The sequence below is a fragment of the Colletes gigas genome, unplaced genomic scaffold (genome assembly GCF_013123115.1).
Source record: "Colletes gigas isolate AHSC1104 unplaced genomic scaffold, ASM1312311v1 Colletes_gigas_Sc00001, whole genome shotgun sequence".
Taxonomy (NCBI): domain Eukaryota; kingdom Metazoa; phylum Arthropoda; class Insecta; order Hymenoptera; family Colletidae; genus Colletes; species Colletes gigas.
The window spans coordinates 2,301,539-2,327,932 of record NW_025106630.1 but is presented as its reverse complement, the minus strand read 5'-3'; the positions used below and the strand labels follow the sequence as shown (position 1 = coordinate 2,327,932).

Genomic DNA, 26,394 nt, shown 5'->3' with positions numbered 1-26,394 from the left:
ACATTACAATTCATTCTTCCCAGGAGCGTACTCTGTTTAGCAAACTGTTCCACGTATAATGCATACGAAATCTAACGTGCATACGTCATGTAATTATGTCGTTATCTCAGGAAACGTCAGTCATCCATTCGTTCGGACTCGATTTTAATTTCAAAATCACGTATCAGTTACAAGTAATAATAGCTGTCGAAACTTTTTAAATCCTTCGGAGGATATTCTTTTTCCTGAGGGTGGAATATCTGGAACATATTATTCAATGGTTTCCGTATATCCTAAACATGGTATAATTACATCGCGTCTACACTAAACACCGTGCAAGAATATCAAGAAACGTTTTGACGAACACGTTAAACCACAAAGGCTAACAACCGATACATGATAAAATTCGAATAGCAATTTTTACAAACAAAATAAAACGGTCATTTTATAAAACGTTTCGATCGTTCTTTGATAACGTTCATCGAGATATTCAGCACGATGCTTGATTGGATTCTGAATAGGCGCTCGCCAGGCCCACTGACAGCACCATCTCGCCGGTGAGGTGTCGCAGAGGGCCTGGGCATCGAATAACATAAAAACGTTGGTAGGGTTGTCCCTAAAAATTTCTTACGTCTTAAAGACTCACGATTGGAATAGCGATCAGTAACCGGCGGCACTGGCTCGAAGATAGTGATCGATCTGTCCAACGGAAAGCGGTGCGTTGGCGGGGTTGGAGGACCTTGCGGGTGCGACGTAGTAGAAGGATTGCGGTTGCGTCTGAGACTCGAGGAGCTGGAGCCTGTGCGACTGCGCCTGTTGCTGTTGTTGTTGTTGTTGGTGTCGTTGCTGCTGTTGCTGTTGGCGTTGTTGCTGCTGAGCGTAGAGCTGCTGCGACTGCTGGAGCAGCTGAGCCTGCTGCTTCCTGTACAACACTTCCTGGGGTTGGCTAACAGCAGCAGCGGGGGCGGTTTGGGCCAACTGGGATTGCTTATAAAGCGGAGACTGACGCTGGGACTGCTGGGGCTGCTGGGGCTGAAGCTGCTGGAGCTGCTGCAGTCCAAGGTAGGACTGGGGCTGGGCTACGAACGGTTGGAGTTTGTGACTTAGGGTGAAGTCACCCGCGGTTTGGGGTAGTGTCTGATATAGTTGGGTATTGTACTGACCAGTAGAGGGATCGTACACCAGCTCCGACTGGTAGATGGGGTCGCTGGCGGCGATCGGCGATTGACCGGCTAATTTAGCTTTCTGTGGTTGGGGCGATGGTTGTACGGGCCTGGGACCTGCGGGGACGCCGACGGTGTTCACGTATCGTTCGAGTTCGGCGGCGAAGTCTAGGTGAGATGCGCTAGACAAGGTGGTCGTGCGTAGATTGGGCGATACCGTGGCTGCCGAGGGACGTGCGTACGCTAACGCCGGACGTTCTGTGCTACTAGGGGACACGTACTGGGCGGCGACTTGCGCAACGTGGGGCCGGGGTGTGATTGCGACCGATTGAGGCTTCGGGTGACGCGTTACTGGCCGACGGGTCGTCGTTTCGAGGGCTTGATAGGCTGGCGTGGGTTGGGACCGAAGAATCGGCGATGCTGTGCTCTGGTATTGGGTCGTCGAAGAGGCCAGTCTGTAGAGACCAGGGCTAGCGGTGGGCGCTGGCTCGTAGAGAGCCGACGACGGCGTCGATTGAACGTAGGCCGATTGTTGAGAGGTCCTGTAGGCGCTTTGTCGCAATTGAGACGGTTTCACGAGATCCTCTTCGCCCAACTCCTGGCTAGCGTCGTCGTCCAGTTGGTACTGCGTTTGGAAGATCGTCGTGGGCGCTCGGGTGGTTGGCTGTTGGTAGGTTGGTCTCACTGGCAGAGGACGCGGTATTGGCCTCACGGCAGGATAGTTAGCTGGTCCGTTCAAGTCGTCTTCTTCTTGTTTTTCTGCCAGATCATCCTCGTCGTCCTTAGGCGCGTTCGGATCGCAAGGATTACCAGACACGTACGTGAATTCCCTTTTGTTACCGTCAGGATCGATGTATCCATATTTGCCGCGCACCACGCAATCGGTACCTCGAGTTTCCTCCTTGAACGAGCCGTCCGCCGCCTCGTAGCCGAATGTGAAAGATCCATCGTCGTTGACCTTGTTGTAATTACGAATCGTCTGTACTGGCGGCGGCTTGGACGGGTGCAGAGCGTCCTTCGATCGCGGCGAAGGAAGCGCACGAGTACGCGGTTGGTAGATCGCTGGGTTATAGTCGTCTTCGGCTGCTTGGCTGTCGTCTTCTTCGTAATATACCTGCGGTTCCGCTATACGTGGTCGGAGCTCCGCTCGTTTTGCTTCTATTAGCAGCAGGAAGCATGCCGGGATTACCTGGAAAGTGAAATTGTTCAATTAACATTTGCCCAGCCGAAACGGTAACAGAATTGTTTGATTGTTCTATTACGTAAGACCGATCAAATATAATCTGCGTATAATTTATTCGTGAAATTTCTCGTATTCGACCGGCAAAATAGACCAGAAACGATGTTCGCGTTTTACTCTTTGATTACTTAAGAGTAATCGAAATTTGCTCGTATAAATTAGATTGTGTTAAGATAGTTATCTTGATGAAATCGCCTATACAAGGTGTTCGGTCATCCCTGGTAAAAATTGTAATGGGAGATTCTAGAGGCCAAAATAAGACGTAAATCAAGAATATCAATTTGTTGATTGAGGTTTCGTTAAAAAGTTATTAAAAAATTAAATTAAAAGTTTCAAATCATTCACAGAAAAATTATTTTCAATTATAATTATTTTTGACGAATACACATATCCTTGAAATCCTATTTACTTTCAAGAAAAAAATTCTTTACCGAAAATATTCTCTATGGCCGGTAATGTTTCTATAATTTTTTAACGAAGCCTCAATCAACAAATTAGTATCCTTGATTTTAGTCTTATTTTGGCCTCTAGAATCTTTCATTCAAATTTTTCCCAGGGGTGGCCGAACACCCTGCATTTATTCACGACACTTTCATCAGATACCAATTGCAGAATACAAATTTTTTCTTCGAAAGAATCGATTATATTTTTATATTTTTTCGAGTATTTTATTTAAGCGAATTTAGGGCCTCTCCGCTTCCTCCGCAGTGATCAAGTAGAAACATTCGTTGTATGTCAGACGCGTTCGACTAGGAATCTGTGAGGGTTTCGTGTTTGACGAAGGAAGTGCGTGTATCACGTCACACGAGTCGTAATCCAAATTGCTGGATTAGCGATAGAATGTTGGCAAGCGAGCCCGTTATTCTAGTTTCCAGGCACGAAACCGGATCTGCATCAGGGCACGGTTTATAGTCAATAGGAAACAGAAGATGGCGAGGAGAGAGCGAGTTTCGCGGATCGGTGAACTCCAGTACGCGCGAATGGCATGTACGGCAAAATTCCTTATCGTTTGCTCGAACCAAACCTAACGTTCCTAACCGTTAAAACGAACGCTACGAGCCGGCCAGACCAAGGAAGGAAAGTGTTATAGGCAGTGTCGGTGAAACGTTGCGATACACGTATATACCAGCACCCGATGCTATCTATACTATTACCAGAACAGCTTGTAAAATATTGTTTTATTATTCGAAGCAACAGAATGGCACTGGACTATCTAACTGAGATTTTAGAACGTTGTAGTTTCAGCATTTTATTTTCGTGTCACTGTTAACTTTTACGCTTAGGTTGGCTCGCGTGGGATTTAAGAAATAGAATCCCTGCATAATTTTTCTGGATTTTCTGATAGAACAGATTTTTTTATATTTTTTGGGCTCAAGTCACCTCAAAACATTGAGAAATGCAAAGAATAAAAGATGGTTATTAAGACGTTGAACTTTAACCGATGATGATACTGCTATTTTGTTGTACCCAACAATAGTCGGGAAAGTAGAATGTGGTTTTGCAGGAGTAATTTGACAATAATGACATTAGACCGCAATGCTAGGACTCGTACCGAACAGCAGGAAACAAATTAGAATTCGCGGTATTTTGGGTGTTTCTGCCCGTGAGAAATTGTCGTAAAACGAGGAACGTTTTGATTTATCGCGCGGCGTGTTTCCAGACACTGAAATTCAAGGAACTGAGTTATGCTGTGTAAATCATGTTCTTCGACGTAAATGTGAGAACAGTGAACATTTAAAATAGGATGTGTTTTGCAATTCGACTTCATTCACTTGAGATCTTGTAAAGTAGGATACTCGCAAAGCGTCAATTAAATTGTATCCTGATATTGAACCGTTTATCAACGCAGCGGATGCTATGAAATATGAATATGTAATACAGAATTTAAGTAATACTATAGATGACGTATGACTAATGGTCCAATACTGGGAAAGTAGAAGCGTACGTTCATAAGTAATATTTTCTGCATTTTATGAGCAGTGTTCTCTCGAGAATGACGTTAATGATCTTTCTTTTTATCTGGCATAAAAGAAGCTCCTTCATTAGCAAGGTAGAATACATACAAATAACCCATAATAACCTCGTGCAAAAAACAGGTCCATCCATCGTAGGAAAGAAAGGTCAGTAGTGAAAGAAATTATCAGTCATGTCGAGTCAGACGTCTGTTAATCAGTCTTCGAACGGTCTGACTCGATATTGTCATATTCTACTTGCTTGTACTTGTAATATTTTCCCCATAGACCGGGATTGCCTCTTCCCATACAATATTGATTGCTATTCTGTGTCTATATTTGGAATTTTGAACTTGAAAATCTATAACCTCCTGAATTTTGAAGGTAATAATAATAATACGTCTTTATTGCATATGGGTAAAACACATATAATGGAAGTAGAGTAAGAGAAAAACGAAATAAAAGGAAGCAAATGCAGATGATAATGTTATCATTAGTGTACAGGGCAAGATTGAGTAATCAGTAGTATTCATCCTTGGCAACACTATCATTAGTTATTAGACTCAGACAACCAGTTATTTCATCTTTCCAAATCGTAGCTATTCAAGGACTTTTCTTGACCCAAGTAGATTTGATTCTGAGGACGTTCTTTTTCAAGTCTTGTTTTTTTAAATAGAATCTATCATTTGCTCAACTCTCCCAAAGGTGAGACTTGGTCTCCATACAGTATTTGAAATATCCAATCGAGTGGCAGAAACACGAAATATGGATCAACGTCAAATGGTCAAGGTCCAACATAATCTTCTGAGTGAAATTAAACCTTCGCTCCACTAACGTCTCCATGTCAATGATTTTACATTCTCATTTTCATACCACTTGGGTCCCCTTGTAATACTTTTTACAGTGATCAATTCATCCTTGACGATATTTCATACAAAAACAATATCAAATATGTTGTAAAAGTTATCAACAAACAACGGAATAGAATTTAGAATTTTATATACAAATCATAAACTGATTAACACTAGAACTTCCGAACTGGTCAAAATGATTCATTCGTAATATTTAATAAAAATTGTTACAAATTTACTGTTCGTTTTTTTTTTATAAGAGAATGATTACATATTTATTTCCATTACATTATACATTTCTTCAAGTATCTATCATTTTATTTTCTTCTGTTCAAATGGATACGCTGTAATTGTCGGTAGTTGTAGTGTTAACGCTGTCCATTAATATCTCGAAGCCAGCGATTCCGCGAATTCTCATTTCCATATCGTCTGCCGATACCGTTCCCCTTGTAATACTTTTTGCCGTAGTCGATTCATCCTTGGTAGGTTTTCCTATTATGAGCAAAGATTTCCCATGCCCGTCGGGCTGACCGTACGTCCTTACGACAAGACGCGGTCCCGACTTCCGGTAGAGCGACTCGGTGGGAACCGCCCCGGCGCACACGTGTTACGTAATTTCTTACTACTCGGTTGACCCGAATACGGGGCGAGGCAGGATTATGGCGGCGTGCTTACCGTGAGAGATTCAGATTCAGAGCGTCGTAGCTTGCCGCGTTGGTTCGCTACGCCGAGCCGTCGCTCCTGGATCTCCTTGAACCGAGCCGAGAGCAAATGCTCGCACAAAAGACAAGCCGGCACCACGCCTCGCGACGACCCACAGGAAACGCTTCGACTGTCACTTTTAACGTTCGTTCACAGCACGCGAAACGAATAAAGGCCGCAGAACACTCGACTGTACGACGAACGAGCAACTCGACTCAACATAGACACACTCGCGCCATGATAAAACGTATTATCCATATGATCAATTTGTTCTCATTCCACGTGAGAAGTCATTTGTTTGAGTTAGAATCCACGTATTCGGCGATTCAGGATATTTGTAACTGTTTGACGTGGTGTAATCGCGAAAAACTGTCGATTTTAATCGTTTAAAATGCTCGTGTCTTAGCAACTCTGATCATTATCTCTAACTTACATGTTTGTTTGAGTCTGTATAAGGGGCCTTTCTACCTTGTAGGATTTAAAAAATCGAATTTTTTTTGTGCGTTTTCTTTTAGTATGTAGTCTCGAAAATATATCTACCAAATATTAAATTGAAATTTGAAAAACTAACAAAGTTATAGCCTGCTGAAATGTACCGCGCGCAGGTATAACAACTGGGCGTGAAACTTTAAAGCTGTTTTTCTCGAAACTACATTTTTCGGCACTGCGTATGTGATAACGAAAAAACTATTCAAGATATCAACATGAAATTTATACAGTATATTTAGAACTGATCTCCCTATAGCATGAACGAATATAATTGCGATATATGCAATACTTTTTCTTGTATTAACAAAAAAGCAACCGAATATATGAAGATATTCAGTATTTTTTCGTAAAATAGCTGCCATTTTGCCATTTTATGTTTTTCTGTAAAGATCCTAATTCATGCTATAACCACACTCATATACATTAAGAATATCGTTCGTTTTTGGATTTCGGATAACTTGTTCGCAAGATATCACATACACAGTCCGGCACCGTTCGTAAAAACTGTTGTTTGTTAATCAACAAAAACAGCGTAATCAATAGATATTATGCGTTGCAAAAATTCGTAAATGTAGCTAAATATATAATAAATATATCTACAAAACACGGAATTAATCGCTCTTTAATAGCCCGCAAAAAAAAAAATCACAAAGAAACAAGTATTTTTCGTGCCTACAAGGTAGAATGGCCCCTTAAATGTGTTTGTGGGAGTCGTTCAGGGTTTTTAAGCGTTTCACGAATGTGTCTTAATTCGAAAAGTGTCTACAGTGAGTAACGATTCAATATAGGTAGGCGTGTTGGTAGGTTGACCGCTTTCCCCAGGTAGAGACAACTTGAATGTTTATATTGTAAATAGTTCTTCTGACTCGAGACGAGATTGTCCTCGAGGAAATGGGTTTATCAGTTTCCTAGAAGCTTTCCTAGTATTTACCTCTACCCCACTTTATTTTGCAGAGTCGCGAAATGTTTAAGAACATCGGTGTTTGGAAATTAGTCTTCGATCGTTTCTCGTCGTGTCACGAGCGGAATTCGATGTAAACATTAACTACAACCCTATCCTGCGACTCTTACTTTCAGACAAGACAAAATTTATTTGAATCATCACCATTCCTGAGTTTTCCACATATTCCTCGATAATTGTTAGTGCATTGGGGAAAAATATCTTCTGAACAAAAGACGTTACCTCGACAAACTGCATCTATGGAGGATAAGACGTCTCCAAACCTTCTTTTGCAAGAATGTTGGTAAGAATTCTGTACTAGTTAAATGACGATAGCGTGTCGATTGATAGGCGGTTGCGTGTCGTTAATCTATGGTTCAGTTGTATCCTGATTCGCAATGGATAACGAGAAACTATTCGAACTGATGTAACAATATACCGTATTGTACTTGCATTTTCTTCCTAAAATTGACCTATCTGAAAATTAGAATGCGTCCTACGAGCGCAATATTCTTCATAATTTGGTCCATTTTACACAGAGTCGGGAAAAATGTAATCTTTCTTGTTAAAATATTTGTAACAGTAAGGAGGATCACTTAAGGAGTTTGAATCTTTCAATCTTTCATTTCTCAACGAACAGAATACTATTCGTCACGGATAATAATTATATAAATCATAATTTTATGAACTCGATTCTTTCTATAAAATTGTCACACGTTTGTCGACTTACAGGAAATACTGTCGTTTCAACTATCACTTTCAACAGTTATGCAGGTTCTGTGGCGCCGATAACGGGGTTTCCATTACTTGCAATTGTCGTGCAACACTCGATTCTTTTTTATTATTTAATATCGCCAGTTATGTATTTTATTGTCCCGTTTGCACGAGCGTTCCTTTTCTTTCCATGCTCTTTCGCGTTCTCTGCGTGCAATTCACATCGTTTCATAGCACTTTCCTTGGTTACGTCGCTACGAACGTTCGAACGTCCTTAAGCGGATCGAGGGAACGCGCAAAAACCAACGATCATTTTTCATGCTTAATGCATGTCTATATTTTATCGAACGTGTAACACGGATTCCTTCTGTCTACGCGGTTCTATCGAGTTTCCGATACGAGGGAACGCGTATCGGCGTATAAAATTACACGACGTCTTGTTTTGGTATGCCGCGGTATGTAGAACCAGCGTGGAACCGACGTAAGAGAAAATTCTTGCATAAAAGCATGCTACACACCTTCCAGCGGCCGCAGAAAGTGACGCCGATTTAATTACTGTTTCCATTGCTTGTGCATACCAGGAACGTTACGTTTATGAAATAATTGACTCGCGGAGAACGGTTCCTTTGATTCGTTGCTATATTTGCGCTCGTTAATAAGTTAATTACATCCGGTGATTATCTTCGTTTTGATAATTTGTATCATTTAGCAACTACAACCGTCGATCGGTAATCAGATTACATTTTGTTTAACATTGGAGTTTTGTATCAAATTATTGTAAGAAATTATCAAAACAGACTGGCGCTCATTTGAACATAGAATTATTCATTCGATCGAGAGCGTTAGAAACCTCAACAAATTAAACATACCAATTCCCTCCGGTTTTATTATATTTCTGACATTAAATTTCTCTTATTTTCTTTCTTTTTGTATACGGTGTCGTTAACGTTAGTTTTATACAGAAACGCTTAGTAGAAAACGACTTTCCAAAACAAGGAAAAGCTATGATCGAAGCCTTTCGCTTCGAAGGCAAAGGATACGCGTGCATCGCAGAAAAACTTGACCGTTCATGGAGTGCTATTGCAGACTTTGTTACCAAATGTCAGAATTATGGTGAAATGAAACGTGCAGGGAGTTTTGAGAAGCTTTCGCTATGAAACGAGCGCAAATTGATTCAAACAGCTTCCAACTCTACGAAGTTTGCAGGCGATACAAAAAACGGCTGTGATTTAAATATTTCCAAAAACAATGTTTGGTAAAATCTTGTAAAATGTTTCGTTTTATCGTCGAACGAAACCACTCGAGATTAGATCCTGCAGACTGTTATCGCGAATGCCTTCGAGTGGAGTCATATTGTGAGTCGACAATGATAATATCGATGTTGTCGGAATATTTGAGACGCCTTTGGCACACGGCTCGTCCTTGAGACTGTGTGATACGTCGTTACAGAACTTTCGAACGATACGGTATGCATCATGTTCCTCGAGCGTGAGTCGATTAATTTCCGAGCCGTGGTAAAACGCTATTCTTTCATTGATGGACCCCGGACAACGCGTTCGACGCTGACGAAATACTGCCCGCGACCGAATGGACATTTCGTAACGACGTATCAGAAAATCGAAGGTCATCGTTGAAAGATCCGGACGCCCATTAGGTTACGGATTGACAAGCCGATACAGACAGTGGTCGAATGAAAAAGAACGATTTAGAAACGGTGAACTGCCTCGGGCGTTTTGTATCGAAAATCTTGATCTGTTCGTGACTTCGTGTTCTGATTCATGTTCTGATATATATACCAGGTGTTTTATAACATGTAGTATCTACTTCACAGGGAACATGAAAAGAATGCAAAAAGTTCTGTCTAACCTTGTTGCCCGAGTCGTAGCTATTTTCAATTCTCACCAAACCAACTACGAACATTGGCGAACTTTGTCGGTTTAAAAAACTTACAGACGTCCAAGTTAAGAATAAAAAATATATCGTGTTCTTGTACTGCTATGGAACTACGGTCAAGGATATTTCACTGTGTGAGAGTGAAAAGTTACTAATGGTTGTGCCCATGGCGTCGAATGTTTTTCTTCTTCCAATGCGTGCGTGCAGTTGAAAGTGAAACAAAATAAAAAAAGAATTCCCCGAGACCTCTAGTTATATTAACCGCGTATTTAATCATCCGCGTCAAGGCAACTTCAACGTAGCGGATCGATGTTTCTAGTGTAAAGATTAAGTTACAATGTGTAACTGTAATTATTTATGTCTGCAAAATACATTCTACCATTCCGTAAACATACATACGTTAAAACTAAACATGGACTAGTCGGGAAGAAACTATTTTCCACAATACGACGCGTCAACTTCTTACATCGCCGCGGAAACTAACGACACCCTAATAGGCAATATTTCTTTCGATTCAACCGAGATATTCGACGTTAGGTTTCGAAATAGCAATTCTGCTGCACCTAGATTTCTTTCCGCTTCATATATTTGAAAATTGTTGCGTAAAAGAGATGAATAAAATTCAGCATTCGAATACGTGTTTATAGAATCTCGGAAATTGATCGGTCAATAGAATAATTGAATGCACATAGTCACTTAGATACTCCAATGATAACTGTAACTCCCATTAAATCTTTTATCGTGGCATTCACTTTATTTTGTGAAAGTATTCCTGAGACGCGAGTAAGCTTTATTAACCCTTTTAATGCCAGCTTGTGTATCAGACCACACCCTGCTTGCGAAAATTGCCACGTTTGTCATTGCTTCAACTCTTCGGAACTGTAAGTTGTCAGATCAAAGAAAAAGAGTCGATTTAAAGTCGACAGTTTTAAACGAACATCGATCAAACACGTTATTAAAAAAATTATATATCGAAGAAACCTTTACACCTTACGAATAAAACGTATCGTAGTCGATCGAACGTTCCTCGTGAACTTTGGTTGCAAAACAAGGGATAATTGAGATCATTGAGTTTGCAAGTAGCCAGGAAGGATCCACTTTTTTTTTTCCCTCGCTCATTATCGAGCCAATCATCGACGGGGCCCGATTAAAGTCGTAGGAAATCAGAAGAGCTCGCAACTGCGTCATTATTCTGTGGAGCAGAGCAGTCAGGCTCCGATAGCCTGGCCCACTGAAAGCGTGTACAGTCTAATGACTCTCCATCTGGTCTGGAAAATCGTGACGGCGAGGCAGGGCTCTGTAATCAGCGTTAGAACATGCCAGTCACATACAGTGAGAGGTACGGATACGTTCGGTCGATCCAGTTGGAAGCAATCGGCGCGGCCTACCACGCCTTGTCTAGCCCTCTAGCTCTGACTTTCCAGAGAAAGGAAGAACAGCACTACCGCGTAAACCTGTCCGATTTTAAAATGCTCCTAACGAAAGTAAACGTTATTGGTTGGTCGCTCGCGGTTGAACGCGGATGGTTTGCACGTTTCCACGGAATCTCGGCCGGTGCCGTTTGTTGGCGAGGAAACGGGACAAAATGATATGAACGGACGAGATCGTTGCAATCCCTCCGGGGGATTGAATTCACGGTAGACATTTTGCAACACCGGTTCGAGAGAAATGCGGGCAACGCCTTCGGAGAAGGGTAGAAGTTACTATTTTCAATTCTCGTTCAGGAATTCAGACGTGGAAGTTCGACGTCCGATTTAAACGCCTACGAAGAACTCGTACGAACGATAGATTAAAGGGCAAATTATAGTCTCGTGTAATTTAGACGTTCAAACTATCGACGTTTGATTGGCATCTAATCTAAGTTCTTGGAATGAACCGAAACATGTCAAAATAGTAATTTATAGCTTCATAAATGTAGAATGTTTCAACCACTCTGTTAGATTTTCAGTGCAATAGTTTTGCAATAGTATTAAAAATTTAATAGTCTGTCTAAGATTGCACATCGTTGATCAACGTTCTACCGAGGATACCGTGCTGCTAGATCGTAATCTTTCGCGATGAAGATTTCCTGGATCGATCTTATCGCAATAATTACACGCATTGGTTTGCAAACGACAGGTTGAGAGTGGTCGAGAACGCGGTAACCAACAAACGATTGCTTTCACGGTGAAGGTAAACCGTTTCGTTTAGGGGGAAAAATCGCGGTGCCGGTTAACTGGTCACATTTTCAGAATAGTATTCACGAGCAACGCGCGCGTACGCGTAACGCATACCTGATCCAGATACGGTTAGGAGAGCCTCGCGTTTGATTATATCGCGTTACAAGGGAGGAAGTAGTTAAAATGTCTCGAGCTGACTTTCCTCGCTCGTATTTCCGTAGCGGAAGCTGCACACGATCGATGACCAGCTTCGGATTAATTTATCCGACAGCAGGCTTTAATTAGCTGACCGACGTAATGAATGGACCTTTCGTTCGGCTCAGACGTTACTATACATGGTGCAACGCGTGCCGATTAATGCATAAGAAACATTAGGCGAAACCATTAGATTATGAGGCTAATTAGCGGCGAAATGTAGCAGAGCGTAAGCACGAACAGAGATGAAAAAATTTCTTATATAGATAACAACTTCGAATAACGAATGAACGTCAAGCAATGTAGATCTTTCGTTCGCTTCCTGGTTACAGCAATCTTTTAATTATGGAATGGAAACTATTCTAATAGTGTTCTAATATTTAAGAAATATTCGAACATTATTGTTTAAAGTCACAAGGGGTTAAGTTACAAAAAATGTTTAATAAATTCTGCACAAGTCAGGAAGTCTTATATTTCCTGTAAGTAATTGCTCGCGATGAAATTATATTGTTATCGTATCGGTGTAGAATTGAACACTTACGAATTGCAAAAGAATTTACATCCTTGTGCACACGAGAAGGAAATGAATTCACATCTGGTCACTATTCACTGATTTTCATCTCATCTGTTCAGAATGCACTGAATCATCGCCTGGGAGTCGTATATGCAAATGAAGTAACAAGCGAAACGACTATACGCAGCATAATGATAACTGGGAGAGTTAAATAAAATGTTCTCTATTACTGTAACTATTACTTTAACGCAGTGTTTGAAACAGTCAAACTGTGCAATAATGAAATCATAAATAATCGCTTAATATAATTTAGTACCATTCTGATGCAACGGTAATTACTGTAGTCTAGCGTGCCTCGGGCCTGCGTGAGTCAAGGATTCGTTCCAAGGTTTCTCCCGAACGAATTTACTTTCGATGTACCCTGATGAGATTTTGATTAATACGATTTCATATTTTGCGCAAACGTTAACCTTTTTTTTTAGACTCGTGTCAGTCATGTAAAAATATAGCCATATATCATTTTATAATAAAAAGTATCGGTGTGCTCTTCGAAGAGACGGGTAGTTCCTTCGCAAAGGTTGAACGTTAAGAGTAAAAAGAAAAACAAATTTAATGATAACGTGCAATTGCTCAAGTGATGTCTAATTAATACCCAAGGATAATATTTTTAGTAAAATGTTTGCGTATATATGAGGAAAGGTGGATTGACACATTCTTTTCAAGGAAGCAATTCGAGTACTCGTACGTTAAGGGTTGCTAATTCGTATAAAATTGTTTGAATGGCGTCCGAGTCTAGTGTCGCCTAAAGAGTCTACGCAGAAGCTGTTATGGCAGCGACAGGTGTATAACTCATGGTGTATTTCTCAAGATCCGCGACAAGTCGAGGGGCTGCGTTGGTCGCGAAAGAGGATGCGAGATGACAGACGCGTCGTCCTGTTTCCCGGCAATATGTATCCGCCGGAAGCGCGAAAGATGTGAAAGGTTGCGCGAACGTGCGCCTATGAATGCTCCGCGCGGCGATTGTTCGTCGCGTTAAGGTCGGGACAAATATTTGAAAGTGTAAAGAGCGAAACGTTCCCGTTGAGAAAACCAGGGCCCAGCCAAATGCACAAGGAAAAAGCGTATAGTCTAAATATGGTTTCGCGTAGAGCAGCGAGAGTGAACGTGACTCATTTCGTATGGGCGTCGAGAGCTACAGCATTGGTATGCAGGACCGTCATGCCCTTGTCTTATGAACATAGCCGTCGTTTGCTATTGCGATCGCTTTTTCCTGCGTTCGACGCGGTTGGAAAGTCGCCAGTGAATCGAAAACTCCGATGAGCTATTGTTGATCGTTCTGGGTCTCATTATAGTCCCGGTTCAATGGACCTTTCACTGCCGTTTGAATATTATACAATGGAATTGGTTTGTCGAACCTTGCTCTTTCTTTCGATCGTAGGAGCACACTTTTCGGAGACGACTCGACTTTTAAAAAATATCTGCAATTGTATGGTATGGATCCATAAAAAAGGAATACCATAAAAAATTCACTCGTACCTCGAATCTATAGTTTGACAAAGTTTGCTGAACTGAATCGAGGTGCTTTCCTTCTTTCGATCGTAAGAGCACACTTTTCGGAGACGACTTAATTTCTTTTTGCTTCAACGTCTCGGGAAATGATAAAATATTTCAAATTGTACGAAGTATTTTTATAAAACAAAATCACATAAGAAACTTCACTCGAATCTACAGGAACGGACAAAATAATAAGCACTAGTAATTGTTATCGATAATAATTTCTGGGATCATTATTGTCCGACTTGCAGCTAGATACATACGAAGGGAATAATTGGAAAGAAGTTTCTGTCGAGCGTCTATCAAGGAAGCAGAGGAAAATTAGATACCTCGCGTACGAGTATGCCGCATTACTGTGCTACGAACCAACGAAGCATGACCACGTTTAACCCTTGCCTTGCATTTTCACTCTCGCTGTTTCTCTCGCAGTTTCCCACACTTCATTTTGCATTTCGTTTCTCACATTTCACCGCCGCAGACACGTCGAAAATTTCTCGTGACTCGAGAGTCGGTGCACTGGCAACTACCGATGCGTATCTCTATAGAAACGAAAGAATATGTAGCAAGGCGTTGAAAGTAAACTGTCGCCTCTCTTGCACGGTTGAATGGATGGCATTGACAACGCTGCCAGACGGAAATTTTTATATCGACGGTTTAACATTATCTGCCATAATTTCGTTTGTTACCAATTTAATACGATCCAATTTAAATTCATTTAAGTGCTATATATTCTGTCTATATGTACAGAGTGAATCGTAATTGGTCCAGATAGACACTGTGTCACGAAATTGCGTGAAAGATTTCGTTTTCGAGAGAAGTAAATTTTAATATCAATCGAAACATTGCAAGTCTGAGCAGCATTTAAACAAATAGTGATTTCTGATACTTGATTAAACGAACACACCTTTGCATGCGAGAAAACAGAGATGTTGAACAATATCTTGATTACATTCGAAGGTTCCTTTGTCAGTGTCGAACACGTTAACAGGCTTGCGTAAAGTAATTTACGATGATAACAAATTTAAGATTTTGTGATAAATTAGAGAAGCGTTGCCCATAGTTGTTGTAGAATGCATAGTATTCGATCAGGTAGTTTGGAGTGATTTTCCCAAACGAAATTACGAAAGTTTGTGGCAGACATAGTTCATTTAACGTCTAATTACGTTGGCGGATTATTCGATGGCGGTGAGACGCAAGATCGAGAAAGTCTGCGTTAGACTGTTAATTAGGAGGATTTGTTATCGTCATAGGTTTCTGATGAATACGCCGCGGGTATAATGAACCGAAGGTTCTTGCGAGGCTCTGTGCGATACTTTTCGTAGCAAACGCGGTTCTTCCTGCGTTGAACTATTTTCGCTCTCACTTTTTCTGCGGCTCGGTTGTCTAATGAGCCCGTTCCTGCGAAGGCGTGCAGAAACGGGAAAGTCCGTGCTAAAACGCCGTTTACTGGAAACTGTTACCGTACCGTATCACGTTACGCCAATTTCCTAAAGCAGTGGTTCTTAACCTTTTTAAGCTTACTGCACGGTTCAGAAACGAGATGGATAATTAATAGCACGCAATACCAATTTTGGTACTTGGTTAAATTTTACTTGCCAGCCTATGCTATTCTTTGTCTTCTCATTTACCAAACACATCTATCATCTAAATCTTAATCTCTCCAAGCGATTTCTTTGTTCCATCGAAATATTAATATTTTCATTATTATCTGTCATCTCTAGGGATACTCGAGTTCTATAGATCTGAAACTTGTTTCTCGATTTTTTGTTAGCTCCCAATTTAAACTCTCTTTAGATCTACCATTCTTATATTTTATTACATTTTTATCACCAAGTGATTACTTTGTTTCATCGAAATATTAATGTCTTCGTTATTATCCATAATTTCTAGGAATACTAGAATTGTCGAGATCTCAAACTTTAGATCCATCATTTTTATATTTTCTTGAGTGGTTTCTGTATTTATTGAACCAGAGACAATGGCCTTTCAAGCATTTTGTTAGCATTTGTCAAGCGTTTCAATCAGTTTCTTTTGGTCGTCCTTAGCTATTGAATATAATATCGGTCTAGAGTACAATGAGTCAGTGTTAGTGGTTTCAAGGTACGTTAAAAAAAAGTTTAAAAACCTAAAGTTGCAGCCAACTCGCGGACGTGTTTCAACATTCCCGATTTGTCCTATTTGATGTTGGCTCGGGACGTGTACGGTTGTTCCCGTTTAATTTAATTACAGGCTGGCAAATTGCTCGGAAACGAGTCGGCGAAGACTTTACCCAACGGAACAGACATCGTTCGATTTAATTGTTGAATTTCATTAAGATGCCACGGCGAGTTTCTTCCTGTTGTGCAACGAGGGAAGCGATCGTAAATCTTTAACCCTTGTCGTTCATGGGCGTGTTAGATCTCGTACGTTGATTTTCATATATTTCAAAACAGTATATAAAACAATTTTATTTGTTAATTCACGTTTTTGTGCATATTCTCGTAAAAGAAATCAAACTACAGTTATATAGACAGAGGAAACTGGTGTGATCGTTAACGTGTTAATAAATAGAAAGTTGATGTATTCGGCGTGTTTACGAACTGCAATAAAAATAAACAGAATATTGCAGCGATTATAAAAAATATATTTTATGAATTATAAGAAAGCCTGACAGAATACTTTCGTTTCCCTCGATGACACGAAAGTTAAAATTAAAAATAATTATGCGAATGCAACTGCCAACTGCTGCGTAACTTAATGCAATGAAAAATGCAAGGAAGCGGTTACTAAAATGGTTAAACGAACGTTTGGACGCCTGCTGGGATAAAGTAATATTCTAACATAGAATATGAAGTATTGCGTTTGTAATAGTCATGCCTTAACACTTTTATATGTAGCATGACGGGGAGAATCGATTTATGTAAAGAGAAACGCATGGTTCAATTTGTAAAACAAATGTAAGCGCATATTGCATCGTTGCATCAAACAAAAAACTTATGTCATCAAAGGATGGTCTCTCACAGTCAATTCAATATTTTTCTTTGATGTATTCGTCGTATTTTAAAAAGGAAGCCCAGTTTCTAGGATTACTCTGTAATATATGTACAATTGTTTGGTATAAAATTGACAAGATTTCATTGAAAAAATTAATTTCGTTTCTTTACTCGTAATTTTTAAAGTACAACTCATAGCTGTCAAAAAGGTTTACTATAATAATTCTAACGTTAAAGAGTTTGGAATGATTCAGTGCGCCAGAGTACCAAAAATCGAATTGTTTGTCTCGAACAATGGAAAGTTATAATCGAAAAGGTTGACGACCATTCGTGGCAAGCAGGTATCATTTTTTGAATTGCTATAAGTATCCGTGGCTCGGTAGAGAGTAAGTGCCGATGCTTGATGACTGTCTATAACCGAAGAAAGCAACTGTGATTTACCCCCGAGTCGTATTAGCCTCGCTTTCGCAATTTATTGCGGGATAGTTTCTCCGTCATTGGTTTCTATGAGCCAAATCTAGGTCTCGGCGACGACGCGATCAAAATCGATGCATCGTTGTTATGAGCCGCACGTTTCTGTCGTACGTGCGATCAAATGTGTCGATTTTTATCGATAGGTGAGGTAGGTTCGCGTCGATGTCTCGTATTAGTTGTAAATCATTTTTTTTTTTTTTAATTTTTTAATTTGCTCTATAGAACCTTGAGAATCTTGATATTTTGTTAATGATAATTTCAAGAAAGTCAAATATTTTAGACCTGACTATACGTAATAATTTTGAAACCAGTATTTTTCTGACGTGTCATATATAATCATCTACAGTGTGCCAAGAGTACAAATATAGGTACTTATGAAACTCGTCGATGGAAAAGATCGTTGTAGTCATGGTGCTTGAGAACAATGCAATTTAGGTTAATTAATAGCTTGGTTCACGGTAATGATTCTTCGTTAAAAACGTTTATCGTGATGTGACGTGCCAGCAGCTGGGGTTGTTAGAGGCTAGACAAATATTTTAACATACCTTCTATGCATCGTTAGGAACGTTCACATTTCCACAAAATTTAATTATACGTTTTTAATATGTTGTCGATGATAATTTTAAAAGAATCAGATTCTTAGAAATGTTTTTAAGAATGCAGCGTAGGTTTCAAAAATTTCAGAGTAATTAGTACACAATTGTTAACGTTAATGGAACAAGCTCGTTTTCACAATTTTTCATTATTTTGCCACGAAAGGAATAGAATGCCAGTTTTCCACAAAAATGTTTTAAAACGCGTATCTATGCACGTACAAAACCATCGTTAAAAGTATACAGTAACGTAAGTGTAAGTGTTTCAAAAGCAGGAAGCGTTTTTTCCATCCATAAAAACTCTGCAGTCCTGCTTGTGAAACTTTTATGTATTACGAGTTCAAACAATTAGTGACTACCGCGGTACTAAAAATGGTAGTTCTAGTAATAATATTAAAATTTACAACGTTTACTTTAGTCTAAGGCTACGTTTTATCTTCCAGACAGTTCATTAGAAGCGTGTCGTTAAAAGTGCATGGCAATTGTATAGAAGTTTTGTTATGCTGTGTTATGGAAAATTATTGGCAGTATTTCATAACCGTGAAATGAAATAGAGAGATTTCACATTAAACGAATGATTGGAAACTCTGAAGAGTTATAGGTTCACATTATTTAGTATTATGAATACTAATAAATCATTTTAGCTGTACATTGTATAACACGTATCCCAGTTATATTTATTTAATAATACTGTCCATTTCGCTAGAAACTCGATGTCTGGAATTTTTTAATCATTTCCTCTAGGAAGAATCAGAAATTATTTAATATACAATAGAACTACAAAAACAATCTAGTGAATGGGACAAAGTATTTTCAATTTTAGACAAAAGAACCATCCAATGGAGTTAATATCATTATTACCAATCTAGCCAGGTATGAAACTATAATTTAATAGAAGCAGACCGAAAGAATGTATGAAATATTCATATCGAATTGCCGCGGCGTGCCTGTTTCGATTGCGTACATCCACTATTATTTATGATTGACCAGTCAGAGAAAAATGAAAGTGAAAAGCGTATCGATCGATACTCGCTATAGAAATCGATCCATAAACCTAATGATGCAATGCATTTTGACAAAATAGATAGAAAGTATAAAAAGCTTATGCACAAACAGGTTACGTTTGAAGAAGTTAAGCCAGCATCTTATAAATAATATTGCAGGACAAAAATTTTGATGCGAATAAAATTGTACGTTTCAATAATCTAATTATAGTTGGCATAAATCAAAAGAACTGCTGCCATTAATTGTAATTTTTTGAGTCTATTTTACTCGAACATTGATTTATATGTTTCATGACTAGGTAACGTTTGACGAAACTGACGAAGTTCACGACACTGAAATTAAACACTAGTTTATCGCAGTAAAATGAATATATAAAGTAACAGGTCTCGGACTAAATTGGTGAAAGCTATAATAAAACATGCTAGTCTACCAGATTGCAGATCTTTCATCACTTGGTCCCGTATTTTCTTCGACGACGTTTCTAACAACTTTGAATAAATTTGAAATGTACAATAAAGATCGAGTCGCAGAAAAAATTACAATACCGTCAGTGGTAGATTACTAGGATATTAAAATATTTGCAATGCAGTAGTTAGATATGGACAGGAATCATCGTTTGTCAAATATTCAGAACAAAATAGAGAAACTTTTACGGTTATGCTACAACCGTTTTACGCAATGAAGAATCGTTAAACTGGTTTATAACTGTTGTTCAAACAACTAGAGAAAAAATCCAGAAAAAGAGACAAAAACAGAAGAATTGAACTTGAGTGGTTACTATTCCATCTCGAACGAACAATCGTCGCACAGGAAAAACGGTGAAATTAAAGTTTTACTTGCGGTTTCTATACGCGTTTTCGCACAATTAATTTTTCGATCTCACGCGAGAAGTTCATAAGTGAAACCCAGAGCGGATGAAAGTTCCCACAGGAATTAAGGAGGAGAGAATGCTTCTTTGAACGTGTAAAGAAAATGCTTTCGTTAATTATGATTAATTTTCTATGAATGGCGACGCGTCGGCACCGAAGGCGACACAAAATTGCATCACTTTCGTTGCTCCATATACATACTTGTTAATCCATAACGAACCGCAGTCGCATCAGAGAATACATAAATAGAACGGAAATTGACCAATCTCTATCTTTTCGCTAATAAATAATTGAAGTCGTTCGTGAATCACCGTTTCTGCACGAATAGAAATTAACGGGAACTTATGATATTATAATAAATATCACGTTCGGGCGCTTTTGATACATAGTATATTTTATTACAAGAAACATCGCTTTCTAATTTCCAAAATTTAATGAATTCGTTTTATGATTTACAAAATAATTGTGCAGATAGATACAGTTAGACGATTGTGTAATTCATCTTACGTTTCACTTTTTCTTCAGGTATGTTAAATCGAAGTGGGTGTATAATGTAAGTCTCCGACCGAGGAAAATAGTTTTCTGTTTTACGAGTGGTTTCAGAGTCGCGTGTACATGGGGGTTATAATGGATTATTGTTTCAAGAATATACGTGGTAACAGAAATTATTCACTGCTACATGGGTGTCTGCCGCGACTGTGGGAAGCATAGATTTTTCCATTCAATAAAAGTTCTGCACAACTGATTTATTGTGGGAATTCAGAAAGTGTATAGCAGTTATGCGTGAAGCGAATTTATAATTCACAATTATTGAAATATTTAAAAATATATTATTTATATAATTAGCGGTATTCAGAATAAAGGGAATTATAAAATGAATGGTTAATTCTTCCCGTATTAGTATGGTTGATAGTTGAATACAGATTTTTAAATACTGAACCAGCTACAAATACCATAAGATACGTATCGCGAAATGAAAGTTTCGTATCGGTGGTAATTAATCTTTTTCCTATTAGCAGACATCGTGTTTAATACGAGCAACGAGGAATTTAACTATAATCTGTAAACGTCACGTAACGTTATTTGTAAACACACTCACGAAAGTCTATCGAATGTATTCCGATCACACTCCATTGCATAATTTTCGACAGAAGTTGACGCTACGAAACCAGCGCGCTATCACTGACCCGGCATTGAAGTCTCCGGACGTGTCAACACCTCGAACGTGATATTTCAAAATTGAATACAAAACGGAACCCTTTTTTCTCCGCCATTGTCTATAAAACTGTAATTCCTGTTCCAAATTTTTTTATGATAACTTCTTACAATTCTATTTAGTTTATTAATTTAGTCGAATAGTCGATTCGTACAAAGTTTCCTAAATTCGAACGAGTTACATAACAAATTGGAGTAAAATATTTGCTGCAAACTTAGTGTTCGTTATATTGAGTTGAATACTTTTTTATAGTCAATATAAACGTTACTAATGCCGTATTCATTGCATTTGAACTATTTCTATTTAATTTTATTAAACAAAAAATGACAGACAAATATTTCGCGCCCTATCGTGTCCTTTTAGTTGACTATAAGTGAACAAAGTCTGTGCTTTCATTGACTTCCAGCACGAAGTTCTAATTCAATAATAAATTTTAGCAAAAATCCTATCCCGGTTAGTATCTCAAGTTAGCGAAGAAAATTATAACTATATTCTCTATTAGGTGTCAAATGTTACAATTTTAAATTTTGCACAAAAATATTCGTACAAAAAGCAACCTAAAATCACTGTCAGGGGCTGCGTCGAATACACCTCAACGTAATTTTCACCTATCAGACATATTACGCCGAATACTTGGTCCCACCTATTATACAAATTAAGCACTCGACAACAATAATACTGTATCAACTTCACAGTACGTCTTTCACGCGCGTTTCAATCGTTCTCGAAACGCGTACGGAAACTCGACACCCCGATTGTCTCGAGTACAAAGTGTCTAAAGAGTAGACGACCGGATGTTCACGGCGTTAAGGATCCTGTCAATGGGAACACCAGGGGAAGGGGGGGGGGCAGTTATTCGTCGAAACAATGCACGATGGTTGGACCCACCCGCGCGAAAGTCCGCGTGAAAAGAGATACGTAGAGGAAAATTAGAAAAGTCTGCGTACGTACCAAAGATATAATCCTCATGGTGCACACGTTGCGGGCGAGGAGATTACAAGTAGCCGGGGATCGATCCTCCGTGAGTTTCACTGAGAGAGTGCAGTCGTATAGTACGGAGCTCGGTCCTTTATAACCTATACGAACGGTTTTACTTATAGTGGGGGCCCACGCGGATAGTAACTCCGTCCTCTTCGACGGCGTGTAACACCCGCAAATTAGACTCCCGGAGGTCGTGCGTCGACATGGCCATTGCCAAACCAGAACGTCGCGGGCCTGACATTGCCAAATTGTATCGGAGTGCGTGAACGTAACCTGTATTATGCGAACGCGCGCCTACAGGCGTGAAACACGTCCGGCCGGCTGGATATAGGTCGACCTCGCACGGAGATCGACAGATTTACAATCGCGATCCGATAATCATCTGGTGATCTTGACTGACAGAATAGTGCAAACCCAGCCACGATTTCGCGAACGTGATTCGGGAGTGTCCCATTTTTCCCCAAGACGTAGAATTTATTGTAACTTTTGCCGTGGAACTTCGATTATCTGCACTGTCTCAGAGACGAATGTTCGGAATGATCAAACAATTGAATTTTGAATTTTAGAGGATAGTTAAATGCTTATAAATCAAAGTATCGTCAGACTTTTTTGAAGACCCAATGTTTGGAATAATCAAACATTTTAATTTTTAATTTGGAGAATATTTTTTTGAAGATCCAATGTTCGGGATAATCAAACAATTGAATTCTAAATTTTGGAGAATGTGACAGTAAATTCTGTCAAAGTATAAATTTTTACAACCCCATTGATTAATAGCGTGCAATTTTACTACTTACAATGTAATTATATGAATGATTAGAGAACCTCGCGAATGTATAATTTATTACATACTTAGAACCGATATTATCGCGTGTATTTATCATTTTAGTAAGATAGACGATAATAAAAGAAAGTAATTGTGCCACGTTTGCTTTTAATGTCAAGTATGAATACTTAACTTGATAATACAATAATTACTGTTGGGAAGCGTTCAAGTTATTATGATAGCTGAATTAATTTCTTAGAAGGAGGAAGTTTAACACCGCAGTTTGACATTCTGGAAGTATGATTTAATTACGTGTTAAATGCGATGAATGGTCTCGACGCGAATCCCCACGGTGCATCTGTTGGAAGAAAGTAGCGTTGATATCGCGTGGCGCGATCGTCGATGATATCTGTAACGCCTTGAAAATGTTGCATTTTAATTTGGGAGAGTCGTTGTAACTGATCCTCCTACTTCACACGCCGTGTATGGAACATTCGTGGCCTTTGAACCGCTAGAAGGCCAGTTTCACTAACTTCTAGTAACGCATTAAATATATAAAACATAATTATTTAACGATGGTTTGTTCGAAATGCAATTTTTATTTCTGATTCTTTGACAGTGAGAAAAAATTGAAACTAGGCAATTTCGATACTATCGAGGTCAATTTGACGTTATTATATTTCAAATTATAAAATTAATTTTACTTTTATCAACACATACGGGACATGTGACTCGAGCAGTTAAGAATATCGAAAGCTAAAATGTTCTTTCAGATTAAATTGACCGGAACAATATACAAAGATTTAATTTGCATTCTTGAATTTAAGTGTGATGAAATATGATACTTTTAGTGTCTCAAAGTGAAAATATAAAGACGTAAACTTTCTCCTTCAAAGATACGTATTCAAAATATACTGAACTTCAACGACATTAATAAAAATGATTTAGTTATCGTACCATCTGCAGTAATAATAAAACTTCCTACTTAACACTTCCACAGTCTAATTAAATGTAAACATTTTAAATAATGAATAATATAAAAAGTAAAAGTAAAAGCTTTAAAATTCATGCGAAAAAGACGTACAGGATACTGCATATTCATCGGACTAATTAGTCAAAAATAATTCTGGAATTTAGTATAGGCTCAATTTTTTTGGGTTATTATTAAGAACGTTCGAGTTATCGGATCGTCGTTAATAATACCGTTCTTTTATATTTATAAATCAATTCTGTAATCTGATTAAAATTAAAAGTGCTTATTACCGAAAAGCGTAAACGGTAAGAGTAAAAGTGAAGTCATCTACGCGAGATAATGCTTGAAAATTCGCGCACAGGATACTATAGATTCATCGGACTAATTGGCGGAAAAATTCACACGAAGCTTCCCAAGGTCTGAAAAGAAACCAACGCAACCGTTGCAAATTTTCCTGTGATATAGAAAGTGAATTGCATTAAACGACCATTAATTTTTATCCGTGGCTGATTTTAACGCGACATAAAACACTGGCAGATGGAATGGAATCAGTAACACGGACAACCTGCTTTATCGGTCATGATTTATGCTTGATCTCGCAGCCGGTTTCTCTGAAGAAAATGCACTTACCTACTTTCATTGCCGTCAGAAGGAGGCGACGATCGAGTTCGCTTTCGGCGCCACCAATGGAAAAACGAAGCGAAGTTCGTTTACACTGGCCGTAGCAATCGGAAAGAAAACAGTAGTAATACGTTCGAATGTTTATGCAAAACTAGGGTTTCGTAAAAAACGGGTAAAGTAATAGGATCTGGATAGAAATACATTTTGTAATTATAGTGTTCTAAAAATACATTTTTTATTTTACACCTTTTGCATAATGCATAGCTTTGCATATTTATGTTTAAAAAACGTATGCAAGAATATTTTGCATATATAGTCTCGTTAAATTAGTTTAGTATCTCAGTAGCCAATGCTTATTATAGACCACATCGAGTCACGTTTATACAATCTTGAGTTAATATTTAAAGTAAGAAATGAAAAAGTAAATAAAAAATACAGAATTAAATTTTTCCCTAGAATGTTTCGTTTTCGAATTAATTAAACTTGAAAATAAATCGGATACGAGTGAGATTGAATACGATTTGGTTGGCGCGTCTGTCCATTACTCACTGTTTCTACTTACGTCGATGTCCAGATCGTACTCCACTGCACGCGTATTCGATGAATTTTCAAGTCTATTTTCTCGAAAACGAAGTATTATACGAACAAGTTCTACGCTAGATTTGTCCATTATTTTATAAAAAAATTAACGATAAATAATATTAAGCATTGATTTTGTTAAGGCATTTTTGTGTATCCCTTTGTGAAGTTTATTTAGTATTTGAAACACTTCTACGTTACCCAGCTGATCATCTTAGGAACTTTCGACGGCGAAAGTTCTTTCCGCGTGCTTGTTTTCGCGTTCGCAGCTGTAACGATTGATTTGTAATTTCATTAGATGTCTTTGTTCCCTTATCTGAAATCGCGTTGCCGCACTTCGTACAGGCGTCTTCTAAAAAATCCTGACGATGCTATTGATGTCTGTGAATAACGATAGAAAATGTAGGAACGATAAAACCTTGCTTGTACCTTATGAAGTTGTTAACTTTATCAACAGGAAGTATCTCCTTTCTAAGAAAACTTCACGCGTACTCGTCAAATCCTCAATACATAATCTATTAATGTCCATTTGCATTGGAGAATGCTAATTCTTATGAGAAACTCTTCTCACATTGAAGATTGTATCTAGAACAAGAATCAGTAAGCAATTGATAAAGTAACCCACAAACCCCATTTTAAATAAATAATTTATAAAATGAGGCTCGTGAACACATTTTCTATAATTTATGCAAACTGAACTCGACAGTAGATTACGAAAACTTGCATCAATCGATCGACGATTTCAACAATGACGATAAACTCTAGTAAAGTAGGCAGGTTCTGTAACTATGGCTTGCAATGTTGAAATCTGTAGACACATTTTGCGTGACTCGCTTAGACGATAACAAACATCGTCCAAACTATTTCTCACATTATAATATTGGTAAAGGAATTGCGTCGTTGATATTCAAAATAAGAAATAAAAACATAGAGTCATTTTATTTTGTTGTTTTTTATACGTAAAATAAATAGGAGTAAAGGTTTTTGAAATTTCTATTCT

The 26,394-nt window shown here is 38.7% G+C and overlaps 1 protein-coding gene across 1 annotated transcript; it reads right to left on the bottom strand.

Moving 5' to 3' along the window:
* Positions 1-552: 552 nt before the first annotated feature.
* On the bottom strand, positions 553-22,489 carry LOC122405537 (mediator of RNA polymerase II transcription subunit 12-like). Its single transcript, XM_043410392.1, has 2 exons — positions 22,426-22,489; positions 553-2,331 (listed from the first exon to the last, which is right to left on the bottom strand). Exons 1-2 carry the CDS (start codon positions 22,441-22,443, stop codon positions 640-642), a joined length of 1,710 nt encoding a protein of 569 aa, XP_043266327.1. The 5' UTR covers positions 22,444-22,489; the 3' UTR covers positions 553-639.
* Between the last annotated feature and the right edge of the window lie 3,905 nt (positions 22,490-26,394).